The 18,621-nt window shown below is 46.2% G+C and overlaps 1 protein-coding gene across 1 annotated transcript in view; it reads left to right on the forward strand.

Annotated features, from left to right (window-relative positions):
* The first annotated feature begins 12,305 nt into the window (after window positions 1–12,305).
* The window catches only part of LOC138268193 (chymotrypsinogen 2-like), a 61,619-nt gene continuing 55,303 nt past the window's right edge, over window positions 12,306–18,621 (forward strand). The window contains exons 1-2 of the mRNA XM_069217615.1: window positions 12,306–12,432; window positions 18,116–18,219. Coding sequence (XP_069073716.1) covers window positions 12,381–12,432; window positions 18,116–18,219 — 156 coding nt within the window. The 5' untranslated portion in view covers window positions 12,306–12,380. The remainder of the gene's footprint in view (window positions 12,433–18,115; window positions 18,220–18,621) is intronic.

The following is an 18,621-nucleotide window of genomic DNA, read 5'->3' on the forward strand; positions in this document are numbered from 1 at the left end:
GGGGTCCCCATCCAAACGTCACAGAATACTGTCCTTTTTTAAAAGAAGGGGTGTGCAGGTGGCAATGCTACAAGAAACCCACTTAACCACAGGAGAGGTGGAGAGATTGAGGCGTAGATGGAGAGGGCAGGTGTTTGCCACTGGCTATTCAGCGTATGCGAGGGGCGCCTTGATTTGGATATGAGCGGGGGTTCCCTTTGAAGTCATATCTAAGGACATAGACCATGAGGGTAGGTTTGTGATAGCAGAGGGGAGGCTTCATGGAACTCCAATTGTCCTGGGCAGTGTCTACGCCCCCAACCAAGATCAGGTCCCCTTTATAACGCAACTATCGAGTCATCTCACACGCCAACAAACCGGGGGTATCTTAATTGGGGGAGACTTTAACGGAATATTAGACGTGGACTTAGACCAATCCTCTCCACCGGGCAGCGACACATAGAGTGTCAAGAAAATTGAGAGAATGGATGAATGCGTGGGGCCTAGTGGATGTATGGGGGGTCCAACACCCCACTGAGAGGGACTATTCATTCTATTTGGGACTTCACCAAGTACATACCAGAATAGATAGGGTGGTGTGTACAGCAGATATCGCGCAGGGAATGACGCGCGCAGAATACCTTGCTTGCACATTATCAGACCATAACCCCCTACTGGTTACCTGGAAAACGACAATGGATAGGCCTCCTGTCCCAACATGGAGACTGACCCCCGGCTCGTTAGAGGACCAAGCATACAGAGAATCCCTTCGCCTACACCTTTCAGACCATATTAAAATCAATAAAGGATCAGCCTCTCCAAGATCCTTGGAATGGGAGGCCCTCAAGGTGACAACTAGAGGTTTTTGCCTAGGTCAGACAGTTGGAGTGAGACGCACTCTAGAACGGAACTGAATAGTTTAGAGACGATAATACATGAAGGGGAACGAGGTGGGGAGAACGGGGATGCAGTACAGGAAAGATATGTCCAGGCACGGAAGTCATATGCCCAGGTGGAAGAGCAGCTCCGCTGTCACAGCCTCCGGGAATATCTGGCATCACTCCAAGCTGAGGAGGGCCACTCGGGTAGAATGCTGGTGTGGTTAGTGAGTGCCGAAGGGGATAGTGGACACATTACAAGTGTCTATGATAAAGGGAGGAAACGTCAGTGTATGTCGGGGCCCATAAATGACGCCTTCAAAGAGTACTACTCCCATCTCTACGGGGCCCCGCGAGAGCTTAGAGCAGATGACCTCGACAGTTTTTTGCGTCCACTCCCTCTGACCACGCTATCACCCGAGGAACAGGATAGTTTAGGAGGCCCACTGACGGTAGACGAGGTATTGCGCAGCTGGCCTCCGGTAAGACCCCAAGGATGGATGGACTTCCCATGGACTTTTACAAAAAATATACTGCACTGTTAGCCCCCCAGTTGGTGGAGATGTACACGGAGGCATTGCAATGCAGAATGCTACCGGACTCACTTAGGGAGGTACTGGTGGTCCCTCTGCCCAAAACAAAGTCAAGAGAGGCCTCAGTAACGGATTTTCAACCTCTGTCTATGTTGAATAATGATTTTAAAATCCTCAGTAAAGCCTTAGCCAATAGATTCCTATGCCACATCACTGGGTTAGTGCATACCAATCAAAATGGCTTCGTCCCGAACCGCAGCACCTCTTTGAACTTGAGGCGTTTGTTTGCCATCTTGCACATGCACGAAGAAGAGAGGCCCAGGGCAGGAGTGCTGCTTGCAGTAGATTTTGAGAAAGCTTTTGATTCGGTCTGATGGGGCTATTTGAGAACAGTGATGTGGCAGATGGGAATGGGAGAAGGCTGGATAAAATGGGTGGACTTACTGTATATGTCCCCGTTGGCGAGGGTGAGGACGGGCAGAATGATATCGGATACTTACCCTATATACCAGGGGATGCGACAGCGGTGCCCGCTATCGCCGCTTCTATTTGCTCTGGCCATAGAACCACTGGCGGTTGCAATGTGAAGCAAGGGCACTGGCAAGGGAGTAAAATGGGGTCAATCAGAACATATCATTTCACTATATGCTGATGATATACTCATATACCTCAATGATGGAGAGTCGGGTCTACCTTTGGCCTTGCAGACGCTGGACCATTTTGGTGCACTCTCAGGTCTATGCCTCAACAGGAGCAAGACATTTGTTTTTCCCCTAACCCAAACTTATGGGCGACCCTCTTCCTGCCCTGGGGACATAGTTTGGGCTCCACGCACTTTTAAGTATTTGGGTATACAGGTATACCATGAGACTGGGGATCTGAGAGATGGAAACATTGGAAGGGCACTCCGCTCCCCGAGGGCCTCAGTCGGTTTCTGGGGCTCATTAAAACTATCCATCATGGCCAGAATTTCTTTATCTAAAATGATCATGCTCCCCCGCCTCCTCTATTATTTTGCTAACCTACCATTATCGATTCCCTCAGCGTGGTTTTGAGAGTTAAATACTCTACTTAGGGAGCTTATCTGGGACGATGGCCGCAGACGTACAGCACTCCCGACCCTGTGTAGACCAACTTTAGCAGGAGGCCTGGGGGTTCCAAATTTTGAGGCCTACTACCTGTCATGCCAAATGAAATGGGTCGCCAGTTGGTTTGTTGGAAAGGGATACCTAGATCGATGGATTACAGTGGGAGATAGAGGTATGGACCGAGTCATAGCGCAATTGATTAATAAGAAGGTGGCACGCCAAATGGACAGTCTGATGACAAAAGTAGCCATTCTTTGCTGGAAGAGGTGTGCAAGGCGAGTGGGGGTGGGATCCCCTTATTCTCTGGCCTTGCCACTGACCGCCCTAATACTATATCTAGGGGAGGATGGCTTGGTGGGTACAGGGCTCGGGATTTGGAAAAGGGCAGGAGTAGAGATGGTAGGTGACTTATTCCGGGATGGGGTGTTGAGGCCCTTTACTTATCTAGTGAATGATAGAGGAATTCATCCGGGACAATTCCTTCTGTACCAAAAGTTAACACATAATCTACGGGAACACTGGGAAACAGTGAATGCAGAGCCTGCCACCCATCAGATATTACACCTCCTCCTAACATTGGGGGATGATGCACATCGCATCACAAGACTGTACCAAGCCCAATGCAATCCTTACGTGAGAGGTGGGAGAGAACCTTGGAAAATTAAATAACAGACTCAGAGTGGAGTAGAGTGCTAGTGTACCCAAAGGAAGTATCGAGAAACACGAGACTAAGATATACTCAATATAATTACATGCACAGGACGTACCTCACCCCACACCGCCTATCCTTAATGTACGGGGGGTCCCCAGGGCATGCCCCAGGTGCAGTGACGTGAACGCAGACTTCGACCACATGGTGTGGAGCTGCCTGGACCTGCGTCAGGGCTGGGGCAGTAGGTTGGCGGACCTCTCTAGACTGCTTGAAAGGGATTTGGCTCCATCACCCAGTGTGTGCCTATTTGGTCTTGGAACCGGACTCCCACGTGGGAAGGTGAGGGGTTGTTTTCTAAACCTTGCTCTGGTTTTATACCGGAGACTGATCACCTTGGGGTGGAAATCCCCCAGATGCCCATCAGTGACGGAGTGGAGACCGGAAGTAGAGAAGTGGGCCAGAGCAGAACTGCAGATACTGAAGAGAGAGGAGGAGCGTGGACTCCGCCAGGCCCCCATCGCTCCAGAATGGGAGGAGATACTGACAAAGTGGGAAGGGATGCTGAGGGGTACGGACACAACCACAGAGGGACTGACATAAAAATAAAAACTAAAGGCCCAAGATAGATGTTGGCAGTGACACAACTCCTGGGGTAGGGAAGGATAAATCCAGGGTTTAGAACCTAGAAGACACTAGAAGGGAAACGAAGACAGTCATGGAATGCACGGCCAAGGGCACAGAAATGACAGAGTGGGGTTAGAGGGAACCGGCATTATTTGAGGGAGTCACCGTCTTGGGATTAAAATAGGGATGGATAACATGAAAAGTGCCAACCCTGCTCCAGGGTAACGGAAAAGAGGCTGACTTCAGACAATGGAACCACCTGCCCATACAAGTTTCATCGCACCATTAACCTGTTAAATCTTAGTTAAAGACTGTTTTAGATGTACAACAATTAGATCAATGGCATAGCTCTCATGTGATGCACAGGCAAATGTACGAGGCTTCAGAATTAGACAATAAGCAATTCAAATTGATGTAAAAGTAAAAGAAAGTACGTGATGTTTGACCAAAAGTATGTGACACCCTGAGCTGCATGGGAAACCTCAACTGCCACACCAAATCATTCTGTATTTATATAACAGCAAATTGTTAGTACAAATATATATAAAAAAAAAAAGTCTGTTCCATGTTTTACTCTGGCCTAAATGCCCAGCTAAAGGAATGTCATGAGCCAGAGTTAGGAGAAATTCCCTTTCCTGAAGGGGGATGACCAGCCTCTAGGTGGCACCAGGTTTAGGGTCCCTTGCTTCAGTATAAAGGAGATTATCCTCCCAATAAACTCTGTGTGTGTCAGTGATATCACCATTTTGCTGCTTGACAGCTTGCTGTCTGAGGCCCTCCAATGTGGGACAGGTTTGCGGTGCCACACTCAGCTCTTCCCTGGCAGCCCCCCCTGTAACCAAAAGCTCAGCTGTATCAGCTTCCAGCTCCTCTGGCCTAGGTTCTGCACAGGGAGAGAACTCTTCTTCCTCCAAAGGGGAATCATCTGTGGAGGGAGGGATAGTGGACAAGGGTTTGCCCTTCCTACCCCTACTTTTTGGGAGCACTGGGTCCATTCTTCCAAGATCCCAGGTTCCCTGTCCTCTTTGTTTCTTGGCCTGAGCCCTGGTATGCGCAAAGATATGCCCAGGAATGCCCAGCATTGCTGCATAGGCCTCCAAATCCACTTCAGCCCAAGCTTAAGTCTCCAAATCATTGCCTAGCAGACATTCCACAGGTAAATCAGTGGCTACCACAACTTTCTTTGGACTAGTAACCTCCCCCACGGAATGGCTTACAGTGTTGCTATGGACATCTGTCACTTGGTACTGGTGACCCAGTAGGTGTTGCTCAGGGGCAACCAGTTTTTCCATCACTATTGTGACACTGGCACCTGTGTCCCTGTAGGCTTCAGCCTCAACACCATTAATCAGGGGTAGCTGCTTGTACTTATCCATGTTAAGGGGACAAGCAATTAAAGTGGCTAGGTCAATGCCACCATCAGAGACTAAAACAGCCTCAGTGATCTCCCTAACTAGACCAACCCCAACTATATTACCAATGGTGAGCCCAGCTACACCCTTAGATTGGCTATTAGTAGTGTTTTACCCACCACCACTGCTATTATTAGGGGCACTAGTGGCTGCAGTTGGGGTTGTGGTGGTGGGAGGTTTGGTGTTTTTCTTTGGACAATGACTGTCAGTTGCCCAATGGCTTTTGACTCTACACAAATAACACCAAGGTTTCTTATCTTTGTGAGAAGAGGATTTTTACCCACCACCCCCAGAGGATTTTTGTGGGCCTGATGAAGACTCTGATGATTTTTTATCTTTGTCCCCACCCTTGTCATGTGACTTACCATCCTTCTTCTTGCCATCCTTGTTACCCCCGTATTAACTTTTCTGTTCACCCTTGTTCTGACCCATTTTCTGCCTTCTTTCCCAATTCCTGGGGAGAGGTCAGATCTGAGTCCACAAGATACTGATGCAACAAGGCACAATTATTCAAGATATGCTCTCTCAGAATCAAGTTATATAGGCTTTCTTAATCAGTCACCTTACTGCCATGTAACCAACCTTCTAGGGCCTTCACAGAACAGTCTTCAAAGTCTGTACAGTCCTGTGATGACTCCTTTCTGGTCTGTCTAAACTTAAGTCTGTACAGTTCTGTGGTTAAGCCCAAACCATCCAAGTGTGCATTTGTAAGAATTTCATAATTATCTGCATCATCCTCTCTCACAATAAGAAGTCTGTCTCTCCCCTTGCTGGAGAAGGATAACCAAAGGATAGCAGCCCACTGTACATGAGGGATTCTCTGAGCTTTGCAGGCCCTCTCAACTGCAGCAAACCACTTGTTGATGTCATCAGCATCCTTGTAAGGAGGGACAACTTTGTGCAGAGGTAACATGAGAGTGTGCAGAGGCAGACCTATCTCTAACAGGAGCCACTTTAGTGACCTGGCCTCTAGGGGTGAATGGAGCTCTACTTGTGTGTGAACCCTTCCCACTACCAGTTCTACTAGGGGGCTTATTACCAGATAGGTATGTGGAAGTACCCTCCCTAGGATTGTCATCTTGCTCCTCTGAGCCTTCCTGGTTGGAGTCATCCTCTACCTCTTCCCCTCTCTGATCTGGACCAGTGCTGAGTCCCTGGTCATCTTGAAGGAGACGATTTAAGAGGAACTCTTTATTGGGGTTCTTCCCAATCCATAAACTTCTTTCAATACAGAGACCCCTCAAACTTTTAAAGTTTAGATTCTCATAGGTAGTCTTGACAACTCGAGGGGTAGCTTCTACAGAAGACATATTGAAAGAAAAAAGTTTAGGTAAGTGAGTAAAACGTTTGTAGAATAACAGAGCTAACTTCTTAGACAAAAGAAGAAAACCTTTCAGAACTTTGCAACAACTTTTGTAAAGTTTAAAGAATGTTTAAGAAAGTTAGAAAAATGTTTCTAGGTATATATTATATATGCTCTGAGTATTGGAGCAAGCTTTTCTTTTGAAAAGCACAGGCAACAAAGTGGTAAAGCAATTGCAAGTACTTATCCCACTGCTGCACCACCAATGTAGGAGGCTGGCCTGGTTTGTAATGGGTACCTTGGGTACTTACACCTTACACCAGGTCCAGTTATCCCTTATAAGTGAAATGTAGTATTGTTCTAGCAGTTTAGGCTTATAGAGGTAGCTATAGCAGAGCAGCTTAGGCTGAACTAGGAGACATGCAAAGCTCATGCAATACCACTTATAGTTACACAGTACTTATACACAAGTACAGACAATACTCAGTGTTACCAAAAAAATAGGTATTTATTTGGGTGACACAGTACCAAAAATATCTTAGAGACAATACTCCTTCTGTAGTTAAGTATTATACACAATATATACACTAGACACCAAAATTAGTCAGGTAAATAGTCATAAAACAATGCAAACAATAGGAAATGCTATAGAATGCAATGGACAAAATAGGTCTAGGGGTAACACAAACCATATACTAAGAAAATGGAATGCGAATCACAAATTCCCCCCTAGACAAGTGTAGTGTGTGCAGAATCGCTGGGAGAGTAAGAATACAGTAAAGGTCAGTAAATTACCCCACCCCAGAGCCCAGAAAAGCAGGAGTAAAGTACTGCAAGTTTCCTTAGGACACACTACACCTCGTGATTGGGATTTTGCAGCAGCCAACCAAGTCTGCAAACAGCAACTGCTGGATTCCTGGACCTGAAGACCTGCAAAGGAAGGGGACAAAGTGCAGAAGTCAAAAGAAGTTCCAGGAAGGACAGGAGCCCCTGCCAGCCCATAAGAGGAATGCACCCTAGGAAGATTCCAGTGGGTTCATGCATGATGCAAAGGATGTCCCACGACGTGAAGATTGTTATAGATGTGATTTCGTGTTGGAAGTCGCCAACAAGCCTTGATTTTGACAAAAGTACGTTTTGCTTCAAAATGGTGCTGGATGGACCCAGAGGGACCTGGAGGCCTCAACTCTGTGGGAGGAGGAAGAGGGGCCTCTCAGCACCTTAGAGAGCCCCCAGGATACCAGCCAGTACCCTCTGGAGTCACAGGATCCGGGTATAAAAGAGGTGCAAAACGCAGTTGATGCAGCACAACAAAAGAAGGTCCCACGCCGCCAGAGAACAACTCAGCAGGTTGAGCATCGTAGAATGTAGTGCTGGGAACCTAGGCCAGGCTGTGCATGAAGGAATTTTGCAAATAGTGCACAGAGCCCTCAGGAGTTGAAGAAGACGCAGTACACAAGGGTACCGTCGCTCACAGAAAAGGCAAGGTCTTACCTCCTCCAGCTAGCATGAGCGGGACCTAAGGACAGTTGATTTCGGTGATATCCATCCTCTGTGTCCTTAGGAGCACGCTTGCCGCTGTGAGAGGAGTCCAAGAGTACCGGTCGTCGTCCTGGAAGGTGCCTGCTGGAGCAGGGAAGTGACTCTGTCACTTCACAGGAGATTTCTTCAGCCCTTCTGGTGCAGGATGAAGAGACAGAGTCCCCAGAGCGTGCACACCATGGAAACAGTTGTAGTTGTTTACTTGGAGCTGAGGTTGCAGAAGAAAAGTATCTCTTTTGGATACTTTGTAGAAGTTACAGCATTTCTTGGAGCAGGCTGCGATTGATCTGAGGTCATAGGATGCTGAAGTAGCTGCAGAGGATTCCTGAAGGAAACTTGCACGCAGAATCTGAAGAGAACCCACAGGAGAGACCCTAAATAGCCCTGACATGGGGATTGGCTACCTTATCATGTATGGACTTATCAGGAGGGTTCTCTGACGTCACCTGCTGACACTGGTCATTCAGAGGCACCCAGAGTGCCCCACACCTTGCAAAGCAGGATGGCTGAAGTCTGGGACATAATGGAGGAGCTCTGGGCACCACCCCTGGGGTGGTGATGGACAGGGGAGTGGTCACTCCCCATTCCTTTGTCCAGTTTTGCACCAGAGAAGGGGACAAGCGGTCCCTGAACCTGTGTAGACTGCCTTATGCAAGGAGGGCACCATTTGTGCCCTTCAAAGCATTTCCAGAGGCTGGGGGAGTATACCCCTCTCCAGCCTGTAACACCTATTTCCAAAGGGAGATGGTGTTACACCCTGCTCTTAGAGGAAATACTTTTTCTGCCTTCCTGGGACTGAGCTGCCCAGCCCCCAGGAGGGTAGGACCCTGTCTGTGAGGTGGCAGCAGCTGTAGCTGCTGTGCAAGCCTCAGAGAGCTGGTTTGGCAGTACTTGGGGTCCCTAGTGGACCACCCAGGATGCATGGAATTGGCTCCCCAATACCAAATTTGGAATGGGGTGACAATTCCATGATCTTAGACATGTTAGATGGCCATATTTGGAGTTACCATTGTGAAGCTACATATAGGTATTGACCTATATGTAGTGCATGCGTGTAATGGTGTGCTTGCACTCACAAAGTCCCGGGATATGGCCCGGAACTATATGGGGGCATCTTTGCTAATGCAAGTGTGCCCTCATACTTAGTAACTTTACACCTAACCTTCAACAAGTGAAGGTTAGACATATAGGTGACTTCTAAGTTACTTAAGTGCAGTGAAAATGGCTGTAAAATAGTGTGTGCACTATTTCACACAGGCTGCAATGGCAGTCCTGTGTAAGGGTTTGTCTTAGCTCCTTATGGGTGACAAAATAAATGCTGCAGCCCATATGGATCTCCTGGAACCCCAATGCCCTGGGTACCCAGGTACCATATACTAGGGACTTATAAGGGGGGTCCAGTGTACCAATTGAAATTGGTAAATGAAGTCACTAGCCTATAGTGACAAATTTAAAAGCAGGGAGAGCATAAGCACTGAGGTTCTGGTTAGCAGAGCCTCAGTGACAGTTAAGCAGTATACAGTCACACACATTAGGCCATAGACTATGAGCACTGGGGTCCTGACCAGCAGGATCCCAGTGAGACAGGCAAAAACATACTGACATACAGGTAAAAAATGGGGGTATAATGGCAAGTAAGATGGTACTTTCCTACAAACCCCCAGGTGTGTCTGGGGCCAGGCCCGAGCAAGGCAGGATCTTGTGAACAGAGATTTTCCTTTGAAGTTTGCCCGCTTCAAAGGCAGAAAGGGGTATAAGTAGTCGACCCAAACCGCCAGATTTTTTAATTACATCTGGATCAAGAGGAACCTCTTCCAAAGGAGAAGAGCTGAATAGCTGGAGGAGGAGTACTGTCCCTGTGCCTGTGAGTGTGCTTTGCTGGGTTGGCCTGCAGTTGCTGTTTCTCCCTTTGAGAGGACCAGGGCTTGGAGTGAGCTTGCCCCCTGTTCTGAAGTCTCAGAGCGATCAAAGACTTACTTTACCAGCACCTGGACTCTTGGTAAAACTCCTACCCTGCCAAGTGATGCCCCATCCAGTCCCTGGGCCCTTGGAAGGAGAAACATGTGCAACCAAGACTGAAATCCACACACCAGATCCATGCAGGAGAAAAACTGATGCAGCACCTGCTTTGTGGCTGAAAAATCAATGCACCACCTGCATCGCGGCTGGGAAATCGATGCAAGACCTGTGTGCGGCTGCTAAAATCGTGGCATTACCCATGCTGCGTGGCTCTTCACCACCGTGCACCAGGATTTCGCATGCATCATTGCTGGGCGTCAAAACCACAGTGTACCTGCTCAGACCTGAGGTTGCCCATCCAGAAACCGATGCATCACTCTTCTGTGGGAGAGAAAAACGATGCCTCGCCTAACCGACCGGAGAAGAAAAGACACACAGCCTCACTTGTGAGTTAGGAATCAACGCATCGTGGTCTTTTCTGACACACGCTCGCCCATGTGCTTTATATTTTATGCAAACCAGGTACTTTGAGTAAAAACAACGCATCCATTGATTTCTATGGATTAAGACTCATTTAACCTTTATTAATTCATAACTTTGCTTGCGTATGTTGGATGTTTGTCGTTTTGGTCTTGTTTGATTTATATAAATATTGGCTATTTTTCTAAACTGGTGTGGTGTCCCTTTTGTAGTGTTTTCACTGTATTACTGTATGTGGTGGTACAAATACTTTATACATTGCTTTTGAGATAAGCCTGATTGCCTGTGCCAAGCTACCAGGGGGGTGAACAAGGGAGTATCTGAGGAGTGTAACTCCCTTACCCTGACTAGGGTGAGGGTCCCTGCTTGGACTGAGTGCAAACTGACTGCCAACCATAGACCCCAATTCTAACAATGAAGGGTTCATTTTAAGAGATAAACTTAAAAGGTATGTACATGAAAATATTGCATAGTAGAAACTTTTGAAAAATAACCAGTATTTTCTTTACAACTTAACAAAGTCTACATATGTAAACATCTGTATTTGTGAATTAAAGAAGGCTGTATATCTAATTTGATATCATGACAGCAAAATGAAATAAATGAGCGCTCAAAGCTGAATAGTGAATAGCATAGTACTTTAATGATAGGCAAACAGCAATTGCTTCCTCAACAGAAAAGCCATAAATTATAAATACAAATGGCATTGCATTTTTCAAAGGAAATGAATTAACGAACATACGCTGGCTCTAATTGATGGCCTCATCATCAAAACCTAGTGAGGGCACACATGGGAAAATGTCAGCATCCTCAAAATGCCATGGCCTAGATGAGCAGTCCATCCAAGCAATAGAAAACCACGAACACATGAAAGCCAATGGGGGAAGAAGGATGACAAAAACCCCACTCACTCTCTCTCTGTACTTCTCACTGTTCTTTTTGACAAATGATGATATGAAGCATGTGAGACAGCTAAAGCTGCCTGTAGGCGGACCTAAAAAAGGAAAACACAGCACATATGTTTTTCCTGTCTGGGATAAGTAGAAGTGTTCAGTGCATCTGCCAGGCAAAATACAGGGGCAGATTTAAACCTCCTTGTGCCACATTAGCATCATTTTGTTTACACTAATGTCGTCCAACGAGGCCAAAATCACTGCGCCAAATTTACAAAGTGTCACAATGCATACATTGCTCCACTTTGTAACCCTTTGCACTACATTATGCCCCCACCAGGCATAATGAATGTAAAGGGGGCGTTCCCTTGTTAATGGGGGGGCCAAAAAAATGGCACAAAGAAATCTAAGAGATTTCTTTGCGTTATTTTTTTCAGCACTTTTAACGCCTACTCACATCAGGTGTTAAAATGAGGCACACCATTATTTACAATGGGCCTCAATGGGCTTTGCAGGATGAGAGTCAGCATTTTTTACACTAATCATGAAAAGCTCCGAACTGGCATAAAAAATTCTGATGCTAATTCCCTAACTACCACCATGGTGCACTGTATCTTAGATACAGCGCACAAATGGTGGCGTTAGGAGGTTGCTAATGGGTGCTAGAAAAGTGACACTATGCTATGTGTAGCACCACTTTTCATAAATCTGCCCAACAGTCTCTTAAGCATCAATGTCAATAGCCTGCCTGCGATGGAATCGTAGCACAGCTCATGCGTAGGAGCAATGGCCTCGGAACCAGACTGCTCCCATGGAAATATACCTTATCACATTTAGTAATTCAGAGAACTGATATAGTGCAACCTGCATCCTTATCTCTCCAAGGTCTGCAGATAGCATGAAGTAACTTGGTCACATTTTCCGATTCCCATTTCTGAAGGCTTCTTGACATAGGGTTGAGCTTCACTGGTTTCCGATGAATATAAAAAGTCCCCAAGAAAATGTTCCATTTCTGTCTGACGAAGACTTGAAGCACGATGGCATTCCTCTGGCTCCTCGTCTGTGTCGCCATTCTTGGCACAGCCTCTGGTAAGTCACACCACGTCCTGCCCCAGGGAAGAGCGACCCTGAAGAGATGCCCATGATTTCTGTATCTGGTGAGAAACAAGCCCAATCCTAAAATCTAGTAACAGACTATGGACCAGATGTACATAGGTTTTTTTGCAGGTCGCAAAAGGCCCGATTCACAGAATCAGGCCTTTTTGCGACCGTAAAAATGCCTTTTACTACATACCAAAACTATTTTGCGATTCTGTAACATATCACCAAAACTCAAAATGGGTTAGCGATTCAGTATTATGAAGGGGGGGTGTTAAGGGCGTCCCTTCCTAATAGCTACTCACACTGGATTGTAAGAATGTTTCGCAATCTAAATGTGGCTGCAAAACATTCACAGTTTACCATCTACTTCAGGTAGGTGGTAACCCATTCGCAAATGGAAAGGGGACAGCAACGGACCCCTTCCTCTTTGTGAATGGTTGCGAAAACCTTTTTTAAGAGCAGGCAGTGGTTCCACTGGCAGAATGCAGCACACATTGAAAGAGCAAAAAACGAGGAGAAATAAAAGCATTTTTCCTTGTTGCACCATGTTAACGCCACCCCTGGGTTGGCATTAGAGTTTGGCACTGCCACAGATGTACGATTCCTCGTAAATCTGGGGCAGTGTCAAAATGCAATGGGTGTTGCTGTGGAATGCCCACAGCAACACCCATTGCACGCCCCTTCCACGCAAAGTGCTGCATGTGAAGAGGCTGCATTTACAAGGTGGTGTTAAGCCACAAAAAGTGGCTTAACGCCACCTTGTAAATACAACGCATGCACAGCGTCACCGGAGTGTCACAAAACTTGGTGATCTGGTGGTGCTTGGGCCTTGTATCTGCCCCAGGTGTTTAAAGGAGAAATTCATTGATTTTTCCTTTCTTTTCCCACTTAGCATGTGTGCTGCACTATGCAGCACACATATAAAGTAGGAAAGTGTTATAAGTTGTCTAGCAATAGTATTTTGTAATGGAAGGGTACCCTGCCAGTACAAAATTTATGCTAGACTCATGCACACACCCTTGCACTATGGTGCAAAAGTGTATGTGTGGCGCACGTCAGCTGAATCTGCACCGGTGCTAGGGAGAGAAGAGAGCCGTAGCTCTATACATATAGCGCTCTCCCACTCCCTCCATATCATGCAACGTATCACAGCATTTTTGGTTGCTGCACTGCGTTGGGTGACAGTTTAATAAATCTGGCCCTTTGCCATCCCAGGTGAGGAGCAACAAGGAGAAATATCTTTCTTCTCCTTCTTTTTTCCTCTTTCTGCATACTGCAGCACACATACCAAGTGTCCCTTCCTGCACAAAACCAATCTTGCTTGCAACTCAGTGCAAGGGTTCCTGCATTGGCGCTAGGCAGCCAAAAATGCACCAATCCACAAAGAGAGCAGAAATGTGCCATATCTTGGTAGATATAGCACATTTCTGCCCTCTCCCTTTCACGTAGCGCAGCAAAGTGTCTTGCTGCTTTGCTTGAAAAAGTAATAAATGTGGCCTACCCTGTGTGCCTTTAGAGTAAAAGCAGGAGGCGTTTTAAAAAGAACTTATGTAAGTGAATCCTGTTTGCAGGCATCAGCTACACGAAAGGTAAATAAGAAATACTGACGTTCAGCGCCACAAAATACTGTATGAAGAACGACGCAACATATAGATTTTCTGCATTAATCAGACAATTAGAAAGTGACTGGATAATTACTGTAGTCTGCTTCACTTTTTATGCCTTGTCTTGCATTACAAAAGACCAGTTTTTTTCTAATAAAACTAAATAATTGAGGAGTGATGGGTATAAATAAATGCAAACGCGAGATCAAAAACAGCAGTACAGTGTGATTTTAAATCAGTCAGTGAAAAATGAAATTTGGAGAAGCTATATTGAGAAAAATGCGTATCGATAAAACTTTTATGTTTAGTGTTCTGCATAGAAGAGTATACTGGATCCTTTCAACAATGTCATAACTGATTTATAAACCTAACAATAACGCATAAGGATAAACAAACGAACGCAGCAGAACTCAATTGCCCTCGAAGGAAAGTAGCCCAATTTACTTTGGTTTGCCAAAACATTGCTTCATACATTGCAAACCCTTGTTGCAGCACAATCTATAGGGGTGTTGACACTCAAATTCAATTAACTTTAAGGAGAGTCAACTTGTGGGAAAGGAAGCATTTTGTGATCAAATGATCAGTAAAGACTATCACTGAGAAATGTGCATAATTAGGCGTCTCCCAGATCTCAGTTCATAGATGTATTTAAATGTCAAATTAAATATTACAGAAACTAAAAAATTAAAATCAGAAGCCAAATTCATTTTTAAATGCAACAGTGCACTGGTTCTTTAAGAAATTAAGGCCCATATTTAAGAAAAAGTGGCGCATCAGAGCTGATGCGCCACTTTTTCTGCACACCTCTACCGGCACCTAACAACAGCATGGTTGCGCCAAATTTATAATACGGCGCACCATGGCGGTCGTCAGCACAATAGCGTCAAAACTTTTTATGCTATTGTGGTGCTTTTCTACACTAGTGTCAAAAATGTTGACACCTAGTGTAGCAAAGTGCAAGGAGGCCCATAGGTTTCTATGGAGTGTTATTTTAATGCCTGCTCTGAGCAGGTGTTAAAATGATGCCAAAAATGGCGCAGTGAAATCTGTTAAATTTCACTGTGCAAGTTTTGCGGGCCTCCTAGCGCCAGAAAACCCCCTTGCATACATTATGCCTGGTGTATGCATAATGTAGCACAAGGGTTTAAAAAGTGGAGCAATGCATGCATTGCGCCACTTTGTAAATATGGGGTGTGGAAAAACCCACATTAGCTCCGCCTTAATGTCAACAAAATGACGCTATGACAGCACAAAAGTGGCGCTAGGGGCTCTTCAATATGCCCCAAGTAGCCACAGCACTTAATACCAAACCTAAATACAATAAGACCACTCGGACCTAGCCCTCAGAGTGAATGAAATAAAATGAAATGAATTAATTCCTCTAAAAAAGGACATCTTTTTTTTGATAAACACATTTTTATTGATTTACTTACGATACAGCAGGTCACAGGTCATCAGCACGTCAAGGACATTGTCACCACCACGGTTGTATACATGTAACGCTATTTTCAGTATTGCATCCTGGGTGAACCAACAGAACTGCCCACCAAACAACATACTAACAGAATCAACACCTCAAGTCCAGTCCGGAATCTCCCCACCGTTTGTTCCATATTTTACGGATTTAGCGGGACATCCCTAGGCCTCGTACACGCACTCTCCTGTTGGGCGCATCAGCCCACACCACGGCGCTACTGAGGTACTGTAGGAGGCTCAGAAGTTTTCCACAACCATGCAATGTCTCTTAGCCATACCAGGCAGGACCCGGTCCGCCAAGGTGCATAGCACATCTTTGATAATGTTTCAGAGTAAGAGAGCACAAAATTTCACAACATGCAGCACTCAAATTGTAGTCACAGCAAGCCAATCAACCTATTAATTTCTAGAACACCTACTTAAAAACAATTTTCAGTGGACAGAAGCATAACATATACAGCCTTATACAGAGGACTAGGGGGTGGTGCAAGGTTGATGCAAAACCTAAGTGAGATTTTCCAAGCTACGCATTGCCCTGCATGGATTGATAAACCTGGAGTAAAGCAAAGCAGCACAAATTGCTGCCTTGCATTACTCTGCAGCAGGGAGGCCGTCCATAGGCGGAGTGTGGGTCTTTCCACGCATCCACACGTGGAGTTCGGCACATTCCCAGTTTTACCATTACTGGCAGGGCTGGAAATGCATCAAAATGCAAATGAGGCTTAACGACTAGAAATATCTTTATTTGTCTTTCTATGTGTGCTGCATTCTGTAGAACACAAAGAAAAAGAAAATGCCTCTCAGGATTGTTTTTGTGCAGGAAGGCGCTCCTTCCTGCACAAAAACAACCCTGCTATGATGCAGGTACACTTGCACCATTGTGCAAAGGTGCCTGCTTTGGCGTTGGCAGCCAAAAGTGCACTAGTGCTAGGAAAGGACAGAAATGCACACTACAATAGTAAATACGGCACTTTCCTGCCATTTTCTTTCATACAGCACAGTGCAGCACAGCAAGGTGGCTGGCTGCATTGTGCTGCATGAAAAAATGATTAATCTGCCCATTCTGTTTTAAAATACACCCCTTCAGCGGACGAAACTAGACGAAATGTTTCTTCACACATACAGAAACAGACCATGAGTGCAGCTGAATTTCGATGATTTTCTAAAAAATCTAAGAAAAACAATGTCATCCACATTTACAGGAGAGTCACTTTTAGTGATGATCCTGTGGCTTAATGCCACCTTGTAAATACGGTCCCTTCCCACACAACACTGCGTGGAAAGGGCGTGCAATAGGTGTTGCTGTGGGCGTGCCACAGCAACACCCATTGCATTTTGACGCTGCCTCAGATTTATGAATTCTCGTAAACCGGAGGCTGCGCCAAAATCTAATGCCACCCCAGGGGTGGCGTTAGTAGGGCTCAACGAGGAGGAATATATTTATTCCTCCTCGTTTTTTGCTTTTTTTTATGCATGCTGCATTCTGCGGCAAACCTAGAAAAAACAAAATGCCAGAAATTATTGTTTATGTGCGGGAGGGTGTCCCTTCCTGCACATAAACAATTATTTGAAAATTACGGCATTAGTGATTGCTTATGTGCGGGAAGGGACACCTTCCCGCACATAAACAATCACACCCCTCAACACAGACATCCTTGCACGATGGTGCAAGGATTCCTGCGTTGGCAGCTAAATTTAGCGCCAGCACAGGGGGAAATGCAGGGATGCGCCATATTCCCTTAAATACGGCTCATCCCTGCGTTTCTAAAGTGACGCGGCGCAGCGCTGCCAAATTTGGCGCAGCACAGCGCTGCACCACTTTTTAAAAAGTCTGACCCAAGGTGTGCTCTGTGGCCATTCCCCTGGATCTAATTCAGCAGGCTTGTGCCTCAGCAGCCCAACACCTAAAAGGACGACTACAGCGCGGTGCAGCCCAACCTGCACAAGGGACCGTGCTTGATCGTGCTGAGAAGGCTGAGAGGGATGTGCAGAGGTCCCTTGTGCAGGTTGGGCTGCACCGCGCCGCAGACGCCCTTTTAGGAGTGGGGCTGCTGAGGCACAAGCCTGCCGAATCCTTAATAGGAGCCCGCACCTCCTGGGGGGGGCTTCACCGCGTGAGAGAAGTTCACGTGCCCCTACAGCATTCGGGGAGCCCCCGTCTGCCACTCTGTTATGCTTGCATTGTGCAGGTGATGATGGCGTGGCGGCTAGGGAGCTCCCTCAGGGCAAGGCCATCTTGTGTGGCCGCTAGACAGTACCCCTCCTCCCAACACCCCCCCCCCCGTTCCAAGCTTGAGTAGTTCGTCCACTTGCAGGCCACGTTCTTTGCATTCTGGTGCTGGTATTCCATTATGAATTCAAACACACAAGTAACTGGACTGCATGAACTACGAAGGGAATTTGAAAGCTCTGCATTATCTAAATGTTAGGTAGAGTATAACGCTTTGCGCTGGATTCATTCTGATAGGAATTTTTAACATCAGACATGGCCTTGATTTTTTCCTATGACTTTCAGGGCTAAGGAGATGCCCATAACTTTTGTTCTGGGTCATATGGTATTATAGCACTAACCCTTAATTTTTATTTCACAGGCTGTGGTGCCCCCTCCATTAAACCTGTCATCTCTGGCTACGCTCGTATTGTGAATGGTGAGCCAGCAGTGTCCGGATCGTGGCCCTGGCAGGTGTCACTTCAGGTAAGGCAACTTGGAGGTCCTCCAATGCGTACATTCAGTATTGGCCATAAACAGGGGTCTTGTCATTGACACTGCGAATGAGGCTTTCAAGTTACATAACATTGGCACACTAAGGGGCATATTTATACTCCGTTTGTGCCGAATTAGCGTTGTTTTTTTTTACGCAAATTCGACGCAAAACTAACTCCATATTTATACTTTGGCGTTAGACGCGTCTAGCGCCAAAGTTCATGGAGTTTGCGTAATTTTTTAGCGTGGACACCTACCTTGCGTTAATGATATGCAAGGTAGGCGTTCCCGTCTAAAAAATGACTCCCAGGCCCGTGCGCCGTATTTACACTCCCGTTCAAAAATGGCGCACGGGAGTGGGCGGGCCTTAAAAAATGACGTCTAGCCGCGTTA

Source organism: Pleurodeles waltl, chromosome 12 (genome assembly GCF_031143425.1).
Source record: "Pleurodeles waltl isolate 20211129_DDA chromosome 12, aPleWal1.hap1.20221129, whole genome shotgun sequence".
Classification (NCBI taxonomy): domain Eukaryota; kingdom Metazoa; phylum Chordata; class Amphibia; order Caudata; family Salamandridae; genus Pleurodeles; species Pleurodeles waltl.